Source organism: Barbatula barbatula (genome assembly GCF_947034865.1).
Source record: "Barbatula barbatula genome assembly, chromosome: 11".
NCBI lineage: Eukaryota > Metazoa > Chordata > Actinopteri > Cypriniformes > Nemacheilidae > Barbatula > Barbatula barbatula.
The window spans coordinates 13829672-13853725 of record NC_136774.1 but is presented as its reverse complement, the minus strand read 5'-3'; the positions used below and the strand labels follow the sequence as shown (position 1 = coordinate 13853725).

Sequence of the window (24054 nt, the reverse complement as noted above, 5' to 3'; positions counted from 1 at the left end):
TGTTTGTGCAGTCAGTTCCTTCGTGACATACATCATTCTATGGATCTGAAGTATAAACAAAGTTGAATACTTTTCAGCTATTTTGGATCGCACGTCATTTCGCCTGTGTGAATGAAACTTTTAAACACGCATGTTTTAAGTTGGTTGCTTTTATAAAAAATTGTATCTGCATGAAAAGTTGGCAGTTGATCGTTCTTAGACATTTTTTACGTCAGTCGTTTTTGCATTTATTAAAATTGACAAACTACTACGATATTTGTATATGAAATGTTGATTTTTTGCATTAAGATTCAGATGTATTTTATTCCCAGGCACCTGTTGATTTCCATTTCTATCTGTTATACAGTTGAATTATCATTATAAAATGATCCGTTCTGGTCCTTGATTCTAATTGGTTGAACCAAGTTCTGAGCCATTATAAAATACCCCAATTTATAACTGCTGACCACATAACATAGCCTAAATATCACTTAATTTACTTTATTTTAAGAAACCTTGTTGCACATATTGAATAACCGTTTTATAAAGCAATTAGCCCCGTGAAGCAGTGGGATACAAGTGCATTTGTAACAGCTAAGGTGGTTTTAGGCTCTCCGCTTGTCGTCGCTTTATTCTGAGGTCCAATTTTGGCAAAATGTCAGAATCAAGTATTCCTGAGAATGGTAAAATAACAAGTGACTTTATTTTAAAGAACCCTTGCTAACTGGAAATCAGGAAAATGTCGCGGTGATATCTTATTTAGCTGGAACTCGCTGAGTGTTTGGGTAGGTGCACACACAGAACCACCCCCCAACCTCGAGGGTGCATGAACACACACTTTTCGCCATGCTTTTTGTTGTGGTGCGATCCACTTCATTTGAATAGTTTTTTCTTAAGAGGAAGGAACCTGAATGAAGCCAGCAACGTGGAAAAATCTACCCATTCAGGCCCCTCTGAATGTACATCTCTGGATCGCAGTAAGCTGTATTTGTAGGCAGCGGACTGCTAAATACATCCATTTTTGTGGTGCAGATCTGGACAGGTGATTAGCATAATTAGAGGAGAGCAGGCCATAGATATGGTAATGTGGTGTGGAGTAAATGGCAGCTGCGGTGTAAAATTTGTGTCAGGGGTTGAGCAGGCTGCTTGGGGGCATTGTGCTACAGCTGCGGGTCAGGGACTTTCTCTCTCTCCCTCGCTTTTCTCTCTTTCGCTCTCTCACTTTCGCTTTCCTTCACTCTCACCCTTCGTATCCCCTTCGTGTATGGAAAAGTGCCTGTTGGAGGTCAACACATGGACTGCCGTTACAGTACCAAGCATGTGTGCAGGACATTAAGAGGAGGTGCTTTGTTTACAGAAATGCTTGTTTGAAAGTACAATGTCGCTTTAAAAATTGTATTGCCATTTGTGCCACCAAACCCTAGAATTTCGGTAATCGGTGGGTTTAAATGCTGGTTTGGGGACAGCGGTACGTCGAAACCAAGGAGTCATGGTCAGGGCTATGGTTGGTGCCTGGATTTGTGCAGAGTTTTCCGACGGAGAGAATTCATTCCACTTGACCCCATGCAGAAATTTCCTTGCGACCACAGGGGGTCTCTCTGAGTTGGAGTCTAATCCAGCTAATCCTGCCCGCAACACAGTCATAAAAACTGCCTCCCTGTGCCGGCATTGCCACACACAGCCCCTTCCTCCAGCCCCCACCCAAAAAAGTCCCTCACGAGCCACCATAACCCACACCATCACAGAGCAGCCCCAGTGACTCCTCTAGCTGTGTGATTGGCGTACTCGGTGGGATGAAGTATAGTGGGCAGTAGTGGAGCTAGAAGTAGCGTGGAGTTATGTCACGCTCTTGAAGGGCTTGAGTGCAGTGGTTGTGGGGGGGGAGAGTGGGTGGGACGTTTCTTTTGTATGGAACCCCACACACCCCTCTGAAGCAGGCCACTCAAAAGCCACTCTGCGGCTGAATGGTGAGAATAGCAATGCGCTGCTTGAAAACTTGGGGCAATGGAAGAGTCCTTCCAATGGCAGCTCCCCCTGTTTGTGAAAGGGAGGTTCAAGGGTTAATGTTATGCAACACACTGAATGGACTCAGTGGAGGCACCAACACACTGACATGCACACCAGATTCATGGCCGCTCTGTTGCTCTTCTTATTGAGAGAAATTGTTTTAGCACAGACCTGTGATGGATAAAGGCAAATGTGATGCGATCTGGGAAAACCCAACACATGGTGAAATTGTACATATTCTAACGGAATTTGTAGAAAAACGGGTTTAAAGATAAAAGCACAACAGTCAAGTATCGCAAGTAAAAGTCACTTTACTGTGGTGTGGTAAAATACTTAATCTATTAACAATATAATAACTAAAACATTTCCTAGTGTTGAAATCTATAAAACTACTCTATAAAACCGTATTAATAAAACGAAAGTAATGAAAATAGTGCTGGGCACTCTTAAAAAACGAGAGCTCTGTCAGGAGCACTAACGGCTGCATCACTACACAAGGAGACTAGCAAACCTTTCCCTGAAAAGTGGACAACAACTAGTTAGCAGTGAAATACGGCGGACATTTCTAGACGGCGAGCTTTGCCATCTCACGATAACTTTGTATAAAAAACTTTGCACTTTGGGGTGCCGTTTACACAGGACTGGCGGGAAATATACATTCTACATCTTATGGGGTTTACTTTGAAAGGTGAATTGTCTTTGATAGGTGAATTGTCTTTGATAGTTGAATTGTCTTTGATAGGTGAATTGTCTTTGATAGTTGAATTGTCTTTGATAGGTGAATTGTCTTTGATAGGTGAATTGTCTTTGATAGGTGAATTGTCTTTGATAGGTGAATTGTCTTTGATAGGTGAATTGTCTTTGATAGGTGAATTGTCTTTGATAGGTGAATTGTCTTTGATAGGTGAATTGTCTTTGATAGGTGAATTGTCTTTGATAGGTGAATTGTCTTTGATAGGTGAATTGTCTTTGATAGGTGAATTGTCTTTGATAGGTGAATTGTCTTTGATAGGTGAATTGTCTTTGATAGGTGAATTGTCTTTGATAGGTGAATTGTCTTTGATAGGTGAATTGTCTTTGATAGGTGAATTGTCTTAAACATCAGCTTGCCACAATAAATCACTATTTTGCAGTATTAAACAAGTGAATTTGATAAAGATATTTTCAGATGTGATACAAATATTATAGAATAATAATTTAATGAAAACCCAATTTTGACCAAAAACTGACTTTCGACTTTTTGTTTATTTTCCTGAAAATGTCCCTGCGTAACTATAAAGATAACGTGTATAAGAAAATGTAAATTAAAATGAATAGCAGAGTTCAGACCACAACTAGGCCTATAACAATACCAATATATTTTTGCATACAATGAACACTGAAACATTGACAGACATGAACTGTCAAATCCAAAGTCGAAATCTTTGCATTAAGTGATTTAACATTTAAAATGCGAAACAGCAGCACACAAGTATCGTTGTAGTTATAGTTTAATATATAGGGCATTAGAAATGTATTCGAAAATTGAATGTTTGGACCTGTCTTGAACCTGCCCAGGACCTTTTCCCAAGATCTGTTTTCCCCCCAAGATCTACTGCTTTTTACAGATGCTTTTACCCAAAGCTACTCTCTCTCTCTCTCTCTCTCGCTCTCTCTCTCTCTCTCTCTCTCTGTCAAACCTACCTACACAGACGGACATTTTCTTCTGGAGCAGGGGTGTTCATTTCACACCCGAGGCAAAGCCATTTGTGACTTGTAAATCTCTAGAGAGGTGTACTCCGAGGTTCAGGACATAATATGACGTTTCATGGTGTATGGGACTCATTGTCTGTAAAGTGAGTGACACGCATTGTTGTGGCTCCTTCCTGTTTCCTCCATAAGTCCTGGCGTACATCAGAGGATTCATTCATGACGTGAAGGTGACTCGGTTCACGCTAATCCAGAGGAAAAACCTTGATTGAAAAACTGACATCTGAGGTTGTTTCATCCCTGAAACACGTCGGTGTTCCCAGGGCTTCGAAATCAGGAACATGTTAAGCTTGTTTGGGATGTAATCAACCTGGTACCAATAATCATGTTGAAGTAAAGCTCAGACTCGCTTAAAGCTGCAATTAATGAAGGATATTATAAACATGGTCTAAAACAAGATCAGATGTACATTTTGGGCCAGGAAAAGAGGAAATCCATTGCATTCGTATAATGCTTCTAGACGTATTCCTCCGTCGTGAATCTTTTTCCCAGGCTGGGTGGTCTGCCCTGAGAAAAAACATGGTTATTTTCAAATTTAATACAATTACAATGGTTTGAAAATATCCAACCTATGTCTGTCTGGTGGATTGAAAACCATTGTTAAATTGGATTATGTCTTATAAATTCTTACAGATTGTTTTACACAGCCCTTCCCCCCAGAGTTGAAATAGGTTAATGAGAAAAAGACATTTTCTTGCTTTAGTTATATGGCATGATGAATGTTTCATTGTTTTTGACGTTCAGGACCTTTTTGTGGCTTTGAAAAAACTGTCAGGAAGATGAAATGACTGTAAAAAAATGTTTGTTGTTGCTGTTTTACATTTTATTTTCCATAAAATTGTGACCTAACATATGTGCATGTAGTTCTTATATCCAACTAAGTGCAAAATGTGTTGGGCTTTAAACTCGCTGGTGTTACTTCTTAGAAAAATATGAATAATCACAAACACATGTTTCTTATGTCATTTTTCTTTGTGCATGTCACTGTAAGTGAGGTCAGGTTCAAAGCGAACTCTGAAAGTTATATTATAGTAGTTTAAGGTCACACGCCGTTGGGGTACTGGGTACCTTTAAGCACTGTTGTTATTGGGATACTTGATGATGGAAAATGAGAATTCTGTCATCATTTAAATCAAAATTTCTTCTTTTGTGTTCAACAGAACAAAAAAATTATAAAGTAATTTTTTCCTACTATAGGAGCCTTTTAAGCATGTAAATGCATTGATAATATACTACATTTTACCTTCAACAAGTTGTGATAGGTGGCCATAAATGAACCCTTCTCCGTTTCAACACAGCACACTGAAGAAATACAGTAAGTGATTTAGTATCGGTAGGTTGATTGTGAGGAATGAGCAGATTATGAGACCGTATTATTTATTACCAGCGTTACATGGTGGCACGGAGTAACTGTGAAGCCTTTGTGAACCGTGTGGCCTGCTTCTCAAGGGTGCTTGATCCTGGAAACGGAGAAGTCTTCTATTCTCAGAGGTCAGGTAAAGAGCGCGTGAAGAACCCGCAGCTTTTGAGAGGCAGACTTGGACGCCGTTCAGCGCGACTCTGTTAAAGGCCGCTTTTGTAGCCGGTTCTGCTCAGATGTGCCACACAAGGACTCCGCTGGCCGTATGCAATAAAGCAGACGGTGCGGGCTCAAAAAACACTTTTCAAACACGCTCGTAACTCATAAGCCATGGGTTTGAGAGCTGTGAAGAAGAATGCAGGTGTTAAAGGGAGCAATGAAAGGCATTTTGAAGTGAAGTTAACAGGACAGGTGGGAGCCGCTACATGTGTTAGCACAGATTCCTTTTCATCGAGGCTGAACGATATAATTGATTACCGTGAGACTTTTGCTTGACCCTGTGCGATAAAGCTGAGAGTTATGATTGGTTGTCACTGTGCTGAGCTAAGTGAATTATTTGTGACACGAATCTTTGATGCTTTTCTACACGTCAATATACAATATGAAATTAGAAACATGTATTATTTTACACATAACACATTCAGCAACATTTAAATGTTATTTCCTTTTACAGTGGGCGGCAGGGTAAATCAAGAACTCAAGTACACGCGGCAGAAGATCGGAGAGGAGGCCATGTTTAGTCCTCAGCTCATGATTCAGACGCCGAGACAGGAAGGTGCTAACATTCTGACCGTGGAGGCGCTGAAGCAGCACCTCGACTCTGCCATTAAAGCCAGCAGAGTGCACGTTTACATGTATAACAGGTAACAGCACAACCATTTACATGTTAATGATGAATTGTATTGGTTATCATTGTTTCATACGCCTTCGACTGTTGTATTTTCAGGCAATGGAAATTGGAACATTTATGCTACAAATCAGGAGAACTCGTCACAGAAACCAATTTTGTTGACCAGGTAAGGAAGTATAGAGATTTTTAGTGTACCTTTTAATACTGATTTAGTAGAAATGTATAAAATTGTGTTCTACCGAAGTAAGAAAGTCATACAGGTATGCAAGACAGGAAGTTGAATATATGATGTCAGAATTTCGGGGTGAACTATCATTTTAAATCTTAAAGACATTTGTTTAACATGCTGATTTGGTTATGAATGTTCTGTTGGTTGTATTCTGTTCAAATGTGTGTAGTGTTAAAAAACTGAAAAAAAACTCGACCGGCATTGTTTGTATCTTTCAAAGTGCTGTGTTCATAGTGCATTGTGTGTGTATAATATTTTTGATGTTATCAAATACTAACTGTAAAATATCTATAATTGTCTTTCTTGTAATTAGTTTCTAAGTAGAAAAAATGTTATGTATTTGATGACAAATACTTGTAAAGGCACATTATCAAAGATCTGTGATAGTAACACTGCATCTATCTTTTAGATTATAGAGAAACTGCACCCATGTCTGATCATCACTCCTCTGGACTGCTTCTGGGAAGGTGCTAAACTGCATGCAGGATCAGTCTACCTCCCGTAAGTTACACCATATTTGTTTGGAGCCTGTAATATTTTATCCTTTGATCCGTTTAAATCAGCTTGACTCGCCAGAAATGCATATTGTTGAAACAAACACTGAACAGACAGCTTTCTGTGAGTAGAGAAAATTTCCCATCAAATGAAAACCCAGCAAACTTTGCATCATATTTTTACTAAAAAACACTGCAATTAATTATTTTAGAGAGTGGTGAAAGGGAATTTCAGCATGTTTGTTTGATAGACTGGTGATTGTACAGTCTCCAGTGGTGTTCTTGGTCTGAAGGGTGTCATTGAAGTTCACAAACTTGAGGCCTCGCACAATTGTTCCACTTAACTGCTGCAAATGGCTTCTTGCAGCTCGGTAGACAACCACCAAGCCTTCAAAAGTTTTTCTGCCCTCCTCCCATCCTCTCTCTCTCATCATGGATGGCAAATAAGGACTTTACTGTGTTCTGGTTGGAGGACTTGGCATAATGACTCAAGCCTAGTTAGGCACATACAATGTGGTCTAAACCACTGCAGGCCTGCCAGAAGAGGAAGAGAGAGAAGCGTACAGAGGAAAAACTTACAGAAAGAATGAAAGCATGAGGGAAAATGAGAAAAAGATGGCCGACTAGGTCCAGCACTAGACGTAGATGAATGATGGATCGTCTAGAAGACATAAGAGAGGTAGAATTCAGAGCGAGAAAGGGCATCCGAGGATAGAGGCGAATGAAAAGGCGGGGCAGCAAAAGCGAGTGAGGACTCTGGCGGAGAATAGGGTGCTGACAGAACCGACTTAGACAAGATGGCACGGAAATCACTGGAGGTTTGTGAAAATGTGCGCCGGGCTGTCATCTGTGGGGAGATGCCGGGTACAGAGCGGGATCGCCCTGCGCTGTGGTATAATTAGAGGGGATAAAGATCAGATGAGCGGATTGATTCCATTTTCTCAAAGCTGTTATTACGGAGGTAGGCTGAAATTCAATCCCAGCTGCATTTGTGTTGTGGAGCGCCCGTCTATCCATAAGCCTGCAGAATTCCATTAGACTTTATCTGCTGTATGCAGTTACAGTACCACTTCAGACACGCCCATGAGTGAGAAAGTCCATCTACAAACTTACAAACTTGTCCTTGACAGTTTACCAGACTCTATATCAGTCATTATTGTCAATAAGACAGTTATTTTGACCAGTATTGGGATCATGATTATTTAACACAATTCCTCATTGACTTAGAAACAACATGTATTTAATAAATTAACAAATAAAAAAATAAAGGGTCAGTGGTAAGAGCAAGGTGCCAGCAACGCCAAGGTCATGGGTTCGATCCCAGGGATTGCACATACATCAATTTTTTTATAGTATAATGCATTGTTAGTCGCTTTGGATAAAAGCATCTGCCAAATGCGTCAATGTCAAATGTAATAAATAATCAATAAAAATCTATATTGCTGCTGTCCTATCTCCATATTGCATGATTTGTTTTGCCATAAATCCTTATTATTAGTCACTTCATGTTTCAGACCAATAAAAAGTATTAAAAAGAAAATTTTCCAAAACACTGCAAATTTGGACATCCAAGGTTTCAGCGATGACATGCTAAATGAACTATTTTCATTGTCCTTGAACCCGGGACAACATGATGGATGATTGGATGAAGTGTATAATATTAGATCTACATGGTGTAAATGTTTTGGGTTTTCCCTACCTTAGTGGCAAACCTTCCGTGCAGTGGATCAACTTTGATCCAATGGGATTTATTGCTGAGCTGAAGAAGATGAAGATTTCAGTGGACACATGGGAGGAGATGCTGATCAAAGCAGAGGTGGGTCATGGCTACATGGACCGCCCCTGCCTGAACCCTTCAGACCCCGACTGCCCATTCTCAGCTCCCAACAAGAACACAACACGGGTGAGTCGTGGAACAATGAACAGATAACATGCATACTTGTTACATGTAAAGAATGCTTGTTTTCAATGTTAGATGTCTGTTTACACAGCTTAAGGTTGGTTAAACCAATGTTGTCTAAGGCTCTAATTGACATTATGATATTCTTCTCAAGCCTTTTGACGTGGCTCGTGTTCTGACTGGCGGCTGCTATGGGCTCTCCAAAAAGTACATGCACTGGCAGGAGGAGCTTATCGTAGGCGGGACCAAAAAGAATGACAGCGGCAAACTTCTGAGGTAAGAGACCACTTGGATTTTTAAATGCTGATGACATCCCAGGAAATGGATTTACCTTAAAGCAACAGATTACTCAAATATTCTGTCATCATATACTCATCCTTATGTTTCTCCGAACCCGTGTGGCTTCCTTTCTTTTTCTGTGGAACACAAAAGGCTTATTAGTGACTGACAGCCTCAGTCACCATTCACTTTCATTGGATCTTGTTTCATTGAAAGTAAATGGTGACTGGGACTGTCAGTCACTACCAACATCTTTTGAAAGTCATGCGGGTTTAAAGCAACATGATGTGGAAAACCATAGAGAAGTGAAAATATTTGTCTTAATTTCTAGTCATTTCTAAACAGTACGTACAGACATATAAAACAGACAGACTGTCTCTTACTCACTCACTCACTCACACATACAGTAAGAGGTTTGTTTTTTTCTTCTCACTGGCCGAGTGTAATCATTAGTAAACTGCATATTAGTATGCATTCCCACAGACTGTAGAAAAACTACGCCTCCTACCCCAAAAACTGACCATTTTTCTCCGAAGCCCTTTAAGCATGAGTAGAGACCGAATTTGACATCTTCATTATGAAGGAACGTTGTCATAAGTCCCAAGAATGATAATGTAGAGTAAGGGTGGAAAAGATCCTTAAGTAGCTTAGGAATTGTCCACAAAGATTTCTAGGAATTATTTTCTAGAAACCACATTCCTCTCCGTTCAGGGAGTGTGTTTAACAATAGCAGCCTGAGATTCCACTTGAGGGAGTCTGAACCCTTAAGTTTGGAAGGTCTGTGAACATGCGATTGTCTACTGTAGTTCATTGTCTTAATATTTGTAGTTGGCAAAAAGCATGATAATAAAATTATTTATTTTTGCTTATAAATGTTAAAATGTCTAATTTAATCTGTCTTTATTCTCTTTTCTCTAACCTACAGCGCACAGGCCCTTCAGACCATGTTCCAACTCATGACCCCAAAGCAGATGTACGAGCACTTGAAGGGCTATGAAGAGGTCTCGCACATCAACTGGAACGAGGACAAAGCAGCTGCCGTACTGGAGGCCTGGCAGAGGAAATACTCTGAGGTAAATGTGCTCCTCTTCCTTCACATCATCTCATTGGCTGAAAGGCCAAGCCCAGTCAGAGGATGTAAAAATGCCCTCAGGATGTCCAGACTGCAGACTACTGACAGATAACAGTTTGAGCTGGTGTCCCGAATAGATAATGTTTTTATTATACAAAAGAACACATTGAACATTTTGGGCCTGGAAATTGAGCATGGGAATCTTGGTGCACTTCTGATTCTGTGAGCCACTTTTCGATTCCAAAATGATTCTTTGCCTTTTTTCTAATAATTTTGTGTCTTAACACATTAACTTGGAGTTTCTATACTTTTGGTTGTGTATAGTTACAATCTATGTATGGTAGGATTTTCATCTTAAAAAGGATAAACACTGACCAGTTCTTTCACTTCAAGAGTTCTCAATCTAAAAGTAGAAATTTCTCTTTAACATTAAAGGGACAGTTCACACCAAAATAAAAATTATCTTCATTTACTCTCCCTCGAGTTGTTTCAAATCTCTATGAATTTCTTCGTTCTGACAAACACATAGAAATATATTTGGAAGAATGCTTGTAATCTAACAGTTCTTGGCCACCATTGACCACCATAGTAGGAAGATTACAATGGTAGTCAAAAGTACCCCAGAACTGTTAGCTTTCTAACATTCTTCAAAATATCTTATTTTGTGTTAAACATAACAAAAAACTGTATAAAGCAATTGATCCTACTATGGTAGTCAATGGTGGCCCAGAACTGTTTGGTACGATAGCCGCATTTCTGTGCGCACGCTTTTCGTATATGTCCTCAAATGTCAAAAGGACAGTGTGAAAGTAAAATTGCTTGAAAGATGAAATAGTCAGGATCTTAAAATAACATGTCAGTTCTTCTAGTCCAGCATTTCCTTGAACACACACACACACACACACTCATGCTGTGTAAATGCATTCCATCTCGAGTCATAAGTACTGCACACATTCCAAATGCGTTGTGTCTCTCGAGGTTAGGACCCAGCTGTTTAAGTGCAGTCCTTCAAAGCGATCCACTTCCCTTTTCCTTCTCCATACTTGAAATGCTCAGGTTAAGTGTGAACTTGGAAAGACGGGGCACATCTGTAAGGGCTGGATAGGTCGCAGTGAGAGATTGTATAGTTGTGTTTACTAAACCCTTCTTATGTGTTTTATATGTATTTTTAAAAGCCATACGCTCTGAGAGGCTGTGCGTTGTATTGCGTTGTAGTAAAAACTTATCCTCTTAGCCATGGTATCTTCAATAGTCTTCCATTTGTACTCAATTTTATGTACAATGATAAATCGTTGTAAAATAATATTAATAACAGGTCTCGTAAAACCCAAAGGGTCTGTTTTTGCTAGAGTGGGTGTCCATTGCAGAATAAACCCCTTTTTTTCTGTGGTGGCCCCAGCAGTTGTGAGTCTTTGCGTGTGTGTGGTATCCGTGTGTGTGTGTGTGTGTGTGTGTTTGACAGCACCGTCTGGAAAACATTAACCCGCTCAGCGCTCAATCTCTTTCACAGCTGCTGTCCCATTGGTGGCTTGTGTGTGACATCATCTGTTCTCTGTTTTGTCAGCGCTGACCTCTGCTTGGCATAGGGTTTCCTTTTGGTGCATGTGCGTGCGTGCGCTGGGCTGAACATGTGTGCGTTTGTGGATGTGAGTGTGTGTGGTTTTAGGGGGTGGGGCTGCTATATTCATTTTCTGGGATAATTACTCTGCAGAAACATTTGTGGAGTCGAAGACTGCAATCTTCGGTGTTGCTCAGTTAGTTTAATTCACCGAAGGGGCAGAAAAACGTAAAGACATATGGAGAAATTATAAAAATGAAACAACAACGTCTGTAAAATAATATTTGTTTCTCTTCGCCCTCAGGCGGTCCAGCAGAGTGTGTCTGTCAATTCTTCCCAGAAGGTTCTCACGTTCACCACCACCACCTTGGAAGACATCCTCAAGTCCTTCTCTGATGTCAGTGTGATTCGTATCGCCAGTGGCTACCTCCTCATGGTAAACCCAATCCCACATCTCCAGCGTGATGAGCTTTTGTCTTTTTATCTAGGCTTCCTCTCGCTTTTGTTCAGGTTGAAGCACGTCCAGCTTTTTCACTCTCTCATGTTAACCTGATAAGTACTCAGCCAGGTATTTATTTATGACTGGAATATAATGTTTTGATGTCCACACTCCAATCGAATATAGCTAAACAAGAATAATATCTAAAATATTTGCAAAAGCATTTCATGATCCCTTTGTCCCATCATTTCCCTCCGACTGACCTAGCTATACAACTATAAATTATTTATCATTGTAGTATCATTGCATTTATAAAGCTGCATGCCCTGATAAAAAAACTATAGAAACATCACAGAAATTCTAATGGTTTCCGATAAAATACACTTATAAACCGTAAGCTTTTTCCATTTAAAACCATTACAAAATTCCTTTTTGTAGTGTATTTTGGGCATTATTCCAATAGGATTAACCTGCCAGATAACACCCTTCCAGTAGAATTAATCACATACACCCCCATTATAACCATTAAATCCATTACATTTTTCGATTGTGTTCATTCAGACTTGGTGTGAACGTACATCCTGAGGCTCAATCATTAAAGCATTACATTAGCCATGCAAAGGTTGTGGGAACACTCATACGGATAACAAATGTATACATTACGATTCTTTCTCATGCGACGGGTAACATGATAATGTCAGATTAACGTTACTCTTGTGTTGTCTGTGTGCAGCTCGCCTATGCATGTCTAACCATGCTGCGATGGGACTGTGCAAAGTCCCAGGGTGCCGTGGGGCTGGCCGGAGTATTACTGGTCGCTCTGTCTGTCGCTGCTGGACTGGGGCTTTGCTCTCTCTTGGGTATCTCTTTTAATGCAGCTACCACCCAGGTACGACACTCATACACTAACATACACTTTTGCAATGCTGGACTAGTAATGAGTCGTACTATTAATACCAATTATCATTATTCACATGTATTCACGTCATATGTGTGTGTTTTTTTGTGTTTGCGTGAAGGTGTTGCCATTCCTGGCCCTCGGCGTAGGGGTGGACGATGTCTTCCTATTGGCTCACGCTTTCAGCGAGACCGGCCAGAACAAGAGAATTCCATTCGAGGTGAGTTATCTCCACCACACGTCCAGAACACAGGGCACACATGTAAACAACGACAGAGCCGCGCCAGCACAGAAACGCAGAAGTAACTGCACATTGAGAGATAGTGTCGAGACAAGACAGTCTGTGAGGGAGCTAGCGTGTTATAAGGGGGAAGGGGGTATATGGGAGCGTACCCTCATGTTATCACTTACCTAAAGGAATGTGTGTGTACCTGCCCTGCCTGTGATGTTACTTCAAAAACACTAGCACTAGCTTTGATCTGAGGCGGTGCTGGTGAGAGCCACTGAATAATGTGCGGCTGAAGTTTCTCCAACACAATGAAAACAAAAATATTTGTTTGGTGATGCTGCGTTTTTATAACAATATGTTTTCTGAGGTACATAAAATACCTAACCATTTAACACGTCATTTCATTCACAAAGAACCTTGTCGGGTTTCATCATTTGAAACACTAGAAATGTTGTTCAAACATGTTATTGTCAAAAGAGATAAATTCTGTGAGGTGGTTACTCTATTTTTCACCTATTTGAGTTTGAGGGGAATCGACGCCATTTATTCTCTAAAAATAACCTTGATTTTACTCAAGGGCCGTGGTAGTATCTGATGGCGTCTCCAGTTTTCGTCATAAGGAAACAAACTTTTATCGAGTCCCTGCGGAGCTCCTTGAAACAGCTTAAGGAATCTGAAGATTTATTTTTGCAAATAAAATCAGATTAGGCGAAAAACAATCGTGCTTGTAATCAATGTGTATATAATCTTGTTTATATTCGGTTGTATTGCTGTATCTGTCAGCGCTATCTGTGTTTAGTATTCGTGTGTGAGGTGATTTTAGAGCACACTCATGCGACCGAGGTGAGTTCAGGCTTGTATTTGCTTGTGTTTATGTGAGATTGCACAGCGTGCGGCGACACTTGTGTAGAAAGTAAACAGTTCCCCTGTGGGAGGAGAGAGAGAGTAGAGCTGAACCGTCCCGTCTTGGCGCTCTCTGTGTGTGGTCCTGCACGTCCTCTCTCTCCTAATCTCTACCTCCGTGTACAGAGGTGGGGTTTGGAACTGTTTCTCATCCGTCTCTCACCCTGAATGGCTTTGAAGAGAGAGAGCTTATCCTAACAAGACAGCGAGCCAATCGTGTTTCTGGGCCCCGGGCTGCTTTGTTTAAAAGGATATGTCCTGCCTTTGATGGAAAATATTTCTGTGCGAGCGAGGGATAAGGGGAGGGAAACAAACCGCTTTTTGCGCTTTCCCTCTCTGAAAATTCACATAATAGCGGGACTAGAAAGGAAAGCTTGAAGTTCAGCTCATTAAGTTGTCACGGCAGGTTGTGTGATTATTAGGGCTTTCTGATGGAAACATCAGAGCAAAGTTACACCTTCATCAGAAGCTATAATGAGCCTGTCAGGGATGAATTAAAAGCGAATTACCGTTGAGTAAATTTCAGTTTTTCTAAATACAAGCAAAGTCATTCACTAGTAAACTTTTAAAGTGCCGCCTTTGAATGTTTCTGTGAGTCTGTGTGGCGGATTTATATTTTCCTGTCAGAGAACGCTGCAAAAATGGCTTGTATAGAAATCGTCATTTGTATTGGATTGATTTTAAGAAGTTACCTAGTAGTTTATATAATGTACATTATGTACTATTTTATATTTATATTATTTAATTTACTATTATATTTAGTGGTTTATTCAACTTAGTAGTGGCAACTTGTTTATTCTGAGGAAATGGATTTTAGGGTAAAAATAACAAACAAACAAAACGTATTGTCTTAATTGTTTGCTGTAGTTTGAAAATGTACTCTTGTTTACTATAGTAAAAGTGAGGCAGCAATTTCTTTTTGTCAGATTTGGCTACTATAGTTAAACCGGGGGTTTTTATACTGACTAACTTGTGGGATGCGTTGAAAGACACAAAAAACACTTTGTCCAATTAACGACACATGATGACAATGGTTTTGTTATTTTACAGAAGATATTTTGATATATCTTTAACTTATATTTTATTCATACAAGGAAAATTCAAAGTACACGTTACTAAAGGAGAAAGAATGTGTGTTGTTTCCTCCATCACCATTCAAAAATATTTTGGTGGGTTTTAAGAGTTTATGCCTGCCTAGAATCATTCATTTTTGTAAATTTAGTGTAACCCTTTGTTTATTGTATGTTCTCTCTTACTCTCTTTCAGGACCGCACCGGTGAGTGTCTGAAGAGGACTGGAGCAAGTGTAGCTTTGACCTCCATCAGTAACGTGACCGCTTTTTTCATGGCCGCCCTCATTCCAATCCCTGCACTGAGAGCCTTCTCCTTACAGGTATGCGTGTTTATATCTTCTTCAACATGAATGTACTTCATCTGGCATGTGTGTAGCAATTGCGTGTTTGTTTATATCCTCAACGTATGCTTGGATAAAATGTCCAGTACCTGCCCCTATGTGTGCGAGTGCATGCGTGTGTTCCTGACTTTCATTGGCTCCAGATTTCTCCAGGAGACTTTTATTGATTTCATTCATCAAACAGAGCGTGTGACGGGTTGAGGGCCGGCGTGTCCCATAACCCTCCCTACTGTGCGTGATTAGTGGTACGGCCCCCTAAGTGTGCAGATTGTGGGCACGTAACTCAATCTGGGAGTGGGGGTGGGTCGCACGGGTTGTTGTTCCACACATCTGCGGTTTAGTTATTACCGCCATGCTGTGGGAGTGACATTGCAAAGAGGCTAGGCGGGGAGATCTGCTCACAACCTGTACTTGACTTAACCTCACAATCAGCTTAAAGAAATAGTTCACGTTGGGTTTCATCTACACAGCGAATGTGTACATTCGCGCCAGATTGATCAATCTGATTCAACAATACATGGAAGCCACACGTGAAACACACATGCACAGGCTCCTTAACCCTTGAACTTTAGGTGAGGTAACCTTACCGCCATCCCCCAGCCGACACAGCTGCAGAGAGACACATGCCGAGATTTACACACTGATGCCTGGTTCTGTTCAACAAACATGCTTGCACAAATCTCACGTTAAACCCTACGGACAGCCTCCCTTCTGCGCCAATCTTTGATCTTTAAAACAGATACCCAACATTTCTTTAAATACCTCGAGCACTCAACTCCCAGATATATGTGTCAGTTTGCGTCTGCCTGATGATTGTATATTGTCATGAAAATTATGTGCAGGATTAAGCCGGCCGACCACACGCAAGATGTGGCTCATGCCCAAACACGCGAACTTGCACGCTGTAGATCTGGTATTAGGATGTGTGGATTGATTTCTCGCACACGTCTGTCAGACACACACAAATACGCACACACACACACAATGTTTTTCACTCAAAGCACTCCAACTGGCACCTGTTCAGCAGTGCCTGAAAGCACTCATCTTCAAAACCTTTGAGAACACACACATAATGTGAAGAGACTGCTTTTTTAGACGTGTTATTTATTGCTGTCACAACTTTCAACAGCTTTTGTTTTTAGCTTTGGGGTACAACTGTGGTTACTTGACCCTTGTCTTTTGGAAAATACGTCATGTAATGTTGTTTTAACCCTAAATCTGGATCCATTTCAAACCTCGAAGTCAACATGAAATCAAAAAGAAACCTTCAATCTTTTCATGGTTTATTCATACGTGCTTATTATGCTACAAATTCATGTTTGTCTTCAAACTGTCATTAAATGCTCAGCCTCCAAAATGACTTGGCTGAGCCGTAGAGAGAGAGAGAAAGTCGTGACAACGGAAGTTCAATATAATCCCGTGTCACGGGATTCATTGAACCTTCAGATAGTTCCAGAAAGTTATGTTTTCTCTATAAATGCTTTATTTCTTTCATTTTTTTTATTCATTAAATAACTCTCTTTATGTCTTTAAATGGGTTAAAAGTTGACCTCAATTGGTCTGTTAACCCGCAGCTCCATGCGTTACTAGCAACTTCCGGGAACTATTGAGAGCCTCCATGAACCGCTATTGCTGTGAAAAAACGGTTCCATTGGAGTCAACTGAGTTGACGTGACTCTCTCTCTCGATGGCACCTCATATTTTTAACCCCTCCCCTCTAATCACCTGTGATATAGACATTTTCGCACCGATATGCTACATTTATACAAATGTTTGAAGCGAAACAGATTGTAAATGCCGTTTTATGCAGACCAGTTATTTTAACAGCCTAGTAACAGTCACAATACTCCAAAATGCACAGTAGTGACCACATTTTATTTCTAGAGGGGTATATTTGTACAATATATGACATTAATGTGCCTCAGATTACATTAAACCATCAAATTACGAGGTGTATGGCACAAAATGGACAAAACCCTTAACTTTTAAGGTATTCATTTGGCAAATTGCTGACTACAGCACATCAGGGCATGTGTATTTTATACGAATACACAAAAAATGCATAGAAAAAACGTAAACGTTTAAAGTACAATTGAATCTGTCATTGAAATTAGTTGAATCTCTTTTGTAGTAATATTTTTTTGCCATTCTTCTGGGTCTTGACTCGAAAAGCTTTGCGTGTGCTGTGTGACTTTTTTTGGCCAAGCCTCCTCAAACTTTTCCCAAAGTTGCGCTTTGGTTTACACTCAAGCACAGCTATGCAACATGCAAGCACATTTTTGTCTTCTTTAACAATATGTCTGAATAAAAAGCCAAAACTTCACATTTACAGAGTTAGATGTCACTTTTGCCCATTGCAGTTTCTTTACATTTAGTCATTTAGCAGATGCTTTTTGTGCAGGGAGCGATAAGCAATATGTCAAAAAAGAGCAATAGTACGATAGGTGCTAATACAAAGTTACTAGTTTTAACAAAAGCTAGAGCACTACATGTTGAGGTAAGAGAGAGGGTTAGTGTACTTTTTTTTTCATTTGTATGTCAACTATTCACAGAAGAGATGAGTTTTAAGTAGTTTTTTGAAAGTTGTGAGAGATGTGGTGGACCGGACCGCCGTTAGGAAGAATGTTCCACCAGGAAGGAGATCTTTAAAGATCTACATCTCACTTTCCCTGACTGACAGAAGGAGCTAAAGCCAGTCAACAACTGCAGTTAGTTTGTCAAAATGCAGTGATTTTAGTGCTTTGATTTTCATGCGCATTGCTGTCTTTCATTGTGTCTTGGCTCTGTCAGGCCAAGCTGCTCCCTGGGTGGTCTGGCAGTCTGACACGGCTCCAACCTCCACCCAAAAGAAATACACCCTAACTAGGGCAGGCATGCTTCAATCTGCCCTCTCTGTCTCGTATTGTGATTTCTTTCATCTAGTCGCTGAATGGAGATCCGGCCCATATGGAAATGCGTGGATTGAATTATTTGATAGCAATCAGGGTTTATAGGGAGAATAGATCACCGACTCAGGGCCAGTTTTTAAAACTAGTGGTGCGTTATCTCCAGGTTTTGCCAGATTTTGTCTACCTCTACATCTTTTCTGATCAACTACAAAGTTAATGTTATCTAAATGTCTAACATAGATGTTTTGTTGTAAATAGATGTTTTGTATCTCTTTTTAATTCAGTAAAATCATACAATCCCAGCAAAATAACAGCTGTCATGAATTTACATAAATTGTCATGAAAATCTTATATTATTTGTTGTAATTTACCAACATTAACAATAGTTAAAGGAAGACGTTGGTTCAAGAAAGTACATTTCTGTGTGCTGGCAATGTGAATTATGCTTATAAAGGCTGGTAATATAATAGTTATTTTTTTTCAAAAAGAAGCTTAATTTAAATTCAGCTGTGTATAAGGGTTGTGATTTGCTCCTGTATGATATTTAAATATGTACTTAAATTGCCAATTTTTTTCTCTCTTTAGGCGGCAGTGGTTGTGGTATTTAACTTTGCTATGGTGCTGCTCATCTTTCCTGCCATCCTCAGCATGGATCTATACCGCAGAGAGGACCGCCGCTTTGACATCTTTTGCTGCTTTGTCAGGTATACTTTATCCATGCAAACACATTTACATAGGACATTTAGACACACACAAACGTCTATAGTTTTTCCATAAACCTTTAAGGGATAGTTTAACCCCCCAAAAAATTGTCATAATTTACTCGCCCTCTTGTACTTTCAAACCTGCATGACACCATCAATGGGTACCTCCTTTGTTCTGTTACCAACATTTTTCAAAACATATTTTTTGTGTTCTGCAGAAGAAAGAAAGTCTTCAAGATTTGAAATGACAAGATGTACATATGGTCAATAAATGATGACAGAAGTTTTATTTTTGGCTGAACTGTCCCTTTACATAATTCCTAAAGCCAAAACCCAACCCTGTCTGTGAATGTTTCCTCAAACATAACTGGCAAAACGTTAAGTTGAACCAAAACATTATTTATAAATAATTTGTACATTTGTCAAAATTCACAGTAGGGGTGATTTTGAGAGATAAGATTTATTTAAACAACGCAAACTAACAAATTACATGACACTATGTGGCCTGTATGAGCCATACCACTAGTAGGCGCTTTAACGGCATTAAAATATCATTTTGTGGGGATGTTTCTCTGATTAAAAAAACATTTTAGGAAATATTACACAATAGCTTTTTATGACATTGAATGCAATTTAATTATAATTAAGTGTCAACCTGCCTTGACAAATACAGTATACTGTGTGTGTTGACGTTTATCTTTGTCTGTGGCCCCGGACCCTCAAATAAGACATGCTGTTTCCTCTCTTGCTTGCTGAAAAATTCTTGGTGTCTGAAGAGAGAGAGAGTGTCGGCACATACCTTCTTAGTCATGCCCCCAAACTCCCACAGGAAATTAATCCTGATGCCTAAACCTTCACCATGGTTGAAACCGTTTCCTTCTAGTCAGTTGCACTCACTCGCCTCTTGACTTTAACCGCTCTCGACTGGAAACCCTATTGCAGGCATATTTACCTACATTACATAAAGGCAAAAAACAAATGTTTGGTGGTCATAACAGCTGGTAATGACAACAGTTAGTTCTTCACCAACCGACTAGTTGCTTAACTGGTTGTAAAGTTTTTATTAATTGTTCATATTTTTTGTAAATTATTTTGTAAATGTTTCTCTCTTTTCCTTAGCCCCTGCACAAACCGGGTGATTCAGTTGGAGCCGCAGGCGGGGTATGCCGACTCCTCCACTGACTCCAGCCGCTACAGCCCTCCACCCTCCTACAGCAGCCACAGTTTCGCCCAGCATACCCAAATCACCATGCAATCCACCGTACAGCTGCGTACCGAGTACGACCCCAGAACGCAGGCCTACTACACCACGGCCGAGCCTCATTCTCACATCTCCGTCCAACCTTACCAGCCTAACCCCAACCGCAATAACAACAATAACCACCACGGCAGTGGGGCAGGAGTTAGGGCGAGCCCGCCAGGAAGCAGTTCTGCCGCCGGCGGTGTGGTTTCGGACACAGCATCCTGCCAGAGCCCTGACGGGGCGAGTTCCACACGTGACCTTTTGTCTCAGTTTGGGGAGTCGGGATTGCGGTGTTTGGAGCCTCCGTGTTCACGCTGGACGTTTGCATCGTTTGCTGAGAAGCACTATGCGCCTTTTCTGCTGCAGCCTAAGACGAAGGTGAGGGTACGCCTGCTTTGATTCTCAAACTTTGCCATGTACTATTTCACTCCTGGCATCACACATAGTTCGATTAGAAGTGGGAATACACTCACCCGCCAGAGATGAGCTTATCCCCGGGTCATATTGTCAGTCCGTTATTAAAAAAGCCATCTTATTCAGTTGAGTAAATATGAGTCAGAGCCTTCTGAAAACCACAGACACTTCAAGTCAAGTCTGTGTGGAGTTAAGTCATAAGACAAAAAGGCACTACTACAGTAGCTTCAGCTCTAGCCAAACCCTGACTCATTATTCTTTTTGTGTGTGTGTTTGCTGAGCAGGTGGTGGTTATTTTACTCTTCTTGGCGCTTTTGGTGGTCAGTCTGTACGGAACCACACGGGTCCGGGACGGTTTGGAGCTGACGGACATCGTGCCGCGGGAGACTGGCGAATACGACTTCATCCGTGCCCAGTTTCGCTACTTTTCCTTCTATAACATGTACGTGGTGACCCAAAGAGCGGATTACGCTCAGATTCAGCCTCAGCTGTACGAACTGCACCAGCGCTTTGGAAGTGTGAAGTACGTTCTGCGGGAGGAAAACGGACAGCTCCCGCGCATGTGGCTGCATTACTTCAGAGAGTGGCTACTAGGTAGGGCAGTGCAACTCTTTGGAAAATCTTGCTTTTGGGTACATTTGCACGAAATCTCGCTGTACTATAAAAACACTACACATTGAAAAGCATACATTTCTTGCTTATCTCCATTACTAGTTTTTTCAGAAAGCAAAAACATTAATATCAATATCTATTCAGAGAACAGGACTCTCGAGGAAATGTATCCCGATTAAAGAATTTTGTACTGTAAAATAAGATATAATTTTTTGCATTAAAATTCCTACAGATTGAACAGTAAATACATTACAATTTTTTGTGTAAAGGCCGACACTTGTCTGGTTGCTTGGTAGATACAGTAGTAGAATCGCAAACAGGGCTTTGATAACACAAGCCCTTGGATGACAGTGGATGGATGAGGCTCAATGAAGATATATGAACCATGAACCCTTTTGCTTTCATCTCTCACCATCGTATTCGCCAATGTAATAAACAAGTACATTTAGTCCAAATCCATGTTACAAATTTGCACAGACTGTCTTGATTTTCACACACTGCCTCACAGTGTTCTCACAAATCTCACATCAGTTTCTTCAACATCAGATCATCTGTTTCAATCCTCGGTTTCATCAATCACGCTGCTGAACCTCGCAATCTGTAACCCATTTAACGCCTTAAATCGGATTACAATGCTAGAGTGAGAATCAATTGGAGAGATTAAAAACAGAGAATGAGATGTGAAAAAAAACAACTGAAAGCCAGAAAGGGTGGAAAATATGCAGCGGAGGTGAGAGGGGGAAAAACAACGAGATGTGGAGATACAGGGCATGTTCCTGCAACATCCCTCTCCTTATTGCCTCCTTCACTTCTTTCCACGAATCCATGCGGCGAACGCTCGGAATGCCGTATCTAATCCCACACGGGCCCGACTCAAAAGCAGACCCTGTTTTTGCTCTCATTCTTTCACTGCTCTACTGTGTAACGGCATATTTGTTTCAAAACTTTTTTGTATGTGGCATGTTGAAACTTGTTTTGTCGCGGTCTGTTCGGCCAATTAGAACCTTTTATTATCCTTCCAATGATCTTATTAGCACATGTTTGATTACATCTGTATATAAAATGTAGTCCAGAGATGGGGTAAAGAGAGCTGTCTTTAATATTATGGTTTGACAGTGGGGTGAAGGACAGAGGAAACAATGCGTCCCAGAGACGGACCGCTGGCGTTGAGGGAAGAGATAGGGGAGGGGTGGAGGGATATATGAGAAGGGAGATTTGAAGGTAAACATGGTTTAGGGATAAACCCATTCAACAAGGTCCTTAAAAAATTTCAAGGCTATTTCCATCCGAAACTAAAGTAGAGTTATGATAGAAAGTCCCTCTTAAAGGGATAGTTCACCCAAAAGTTTTAATGTTTTCAGCATTTATTCACCGTCATTTCATTCAAAACTTGTATGTGTGAAACATGAAAAGGATACAGTGGAAGTCAATAGGGACCATTTGGTTTGGTTATCAACGCTCTTCAAAATATCTTCTTTATATATAAATATCTTACTTACTAAAAATAGTTATTTCCCATAACGCAGTGTGCTGTTTGTATCTCCCTCAGGTCTGCAGGAGGCGTTCGATAAGGACTGGCAGGCCGGTCGCATCACTCAGGGGAACTACAGGAACGGCTCTGATGATGGTGTCCTGGCCTACAAACTCCTGGTGCAGACCGGCCGCAGAGAGAAACCAGTCAACATCAACCTGGTGAGAAAACTGTCAGTCTCCAACAAGCTTTACTTCACGAGTTGTCCAAAAACATTTAATTCCTTTACTCTAATACTACATTGCCAAGTTGTCCTAAATAGCAGGCAGATACTAAAATAAAATAAAAATGCGTTATTGGTGGTAACGCAGACTTGAGTTGATTTATACATTAGTGTGAACATCAGGCTTTATGCCGACAAATCAGAACCACACCTGGCTTCTGAATGTCCCTTTCTCTGATAGCTTTACCAAGCGCAGGAATTTAAAGCTCTCGATGGGGCCGCAACTCGCCTCTGAAAAAGCAATTAAGTCTTCATTTAAACCATTTGTTCCACTTTCTTGCTGCAGGCCTGAAGCTCAGCTCAGCCTGTGCAACCTTTTCTTCAGAGGGGCCTTGTCAGAAAGAAACCCCTACACACACACAACGGCAAAAAATATAACAGGTTAACACATTTACGGTTTCCATTTGCTACCCAGCATGAAATGTTAGGCAATAGGAAAGCAAAAATATGAAAAATGTAAAGCATACCACATGCCAGAAGAGCCGGAGGGTGGAGAACAGTAGAGCAGAGAGCTACGAGTGTGTGTGCGTCGTCTTGTGAGTTTATTGGCAGTGCAGAAAAAAGACTAGAAATGATTTGCATTTTTGCTGTTTCAAGTGGTCATTATTGTGCTGAGCCATTGCCAGCAAACTAGGAAAGAAAAGCCAGCCGATCTGTGTGCGGCCCGTGATGTCATTTCCTCTGCCTGTGAGGGAAGAGGGTGGCAGTGGGCCAGGAGGCCGCCAGCTTCGCACTGTGTGCTTCCCTTGACAGCTTGAAGACATACAGTTGTTGCGCATCCTGCTGCTTAATGCGATCCAGATCTTTGGAATCCAAGCCGGCTTTTTTCTGTCCAGCCTCTCACTTATTCCTTTCTCTTGCAACTGGTGCCATGTCTGCTTAGAGTGGATATAGAGGCAGGAGTCACATGTTGCCTTCTGCTTTTTGGTAAACTTAAAATCAATGTTTTATAGCTATTTTTATTACGTTTCTCACGTGTTTGTCTTATCAACAAAATTACTGGCAAACAGGTTCGAGCAGTTCATTATTAAAATTGACACAAAATTAATCTAATATTAGTCAAATATAAATAATATAATA

At 40.7% G+C, this 24054-nt stretch overlaps 1 protein-coding gene across 1 annotated transcript in view; it reads left to right on the top strand.

The window, feature by feature from the left end:
• Positions 1–24054, top strand: part of ptch1 (patched 1) — a 43660-nt gene that overhangs the window by 5739 nt on the left and 13867 nt on the right. Inside the window, exons 3-16 of the mRNA XM_079468298.1 lie at positions 5769–5958; positions 6042–6111; positions 6584–6675; positions 8373–8571; positions 8723–8844; positions 9773–9920; positions 11782–11913; positions 12650–12805; positions 12936–13034; positions 15213–15338; positions 18833–18951; positions 20071–20572; positions 20893–21202; positions 22770–22912. Of these exons, the coding sequence (XP_079324424.1) occupies positions 5769–5958; positions 6042–6111; positions 6584–6675; positions 8373–8571; positions 8723–8844; positions 9773–9920; positions 11782–11913; positions 12650–12805; positions 12936–13034; positions 15213–15338; positions 18833–18951; positions 20071–20572; positions 20893–21202; positions 22770–22912 (2408 nt within the window). The remainder of the gene's footprint in view (positions 1–5768; positions 5959–6041; positions 6112–6583; positions 6676–8372; positions 8572–8722; positions 8845–9772; positions 9921–11781; positions 11914–12649; positions 12806–12935; positions 13035–15212; positions 15339–18832; positions 18952–20070; positions 20573–20892; positions 21203–22769; positions 22913–24054) is intronic.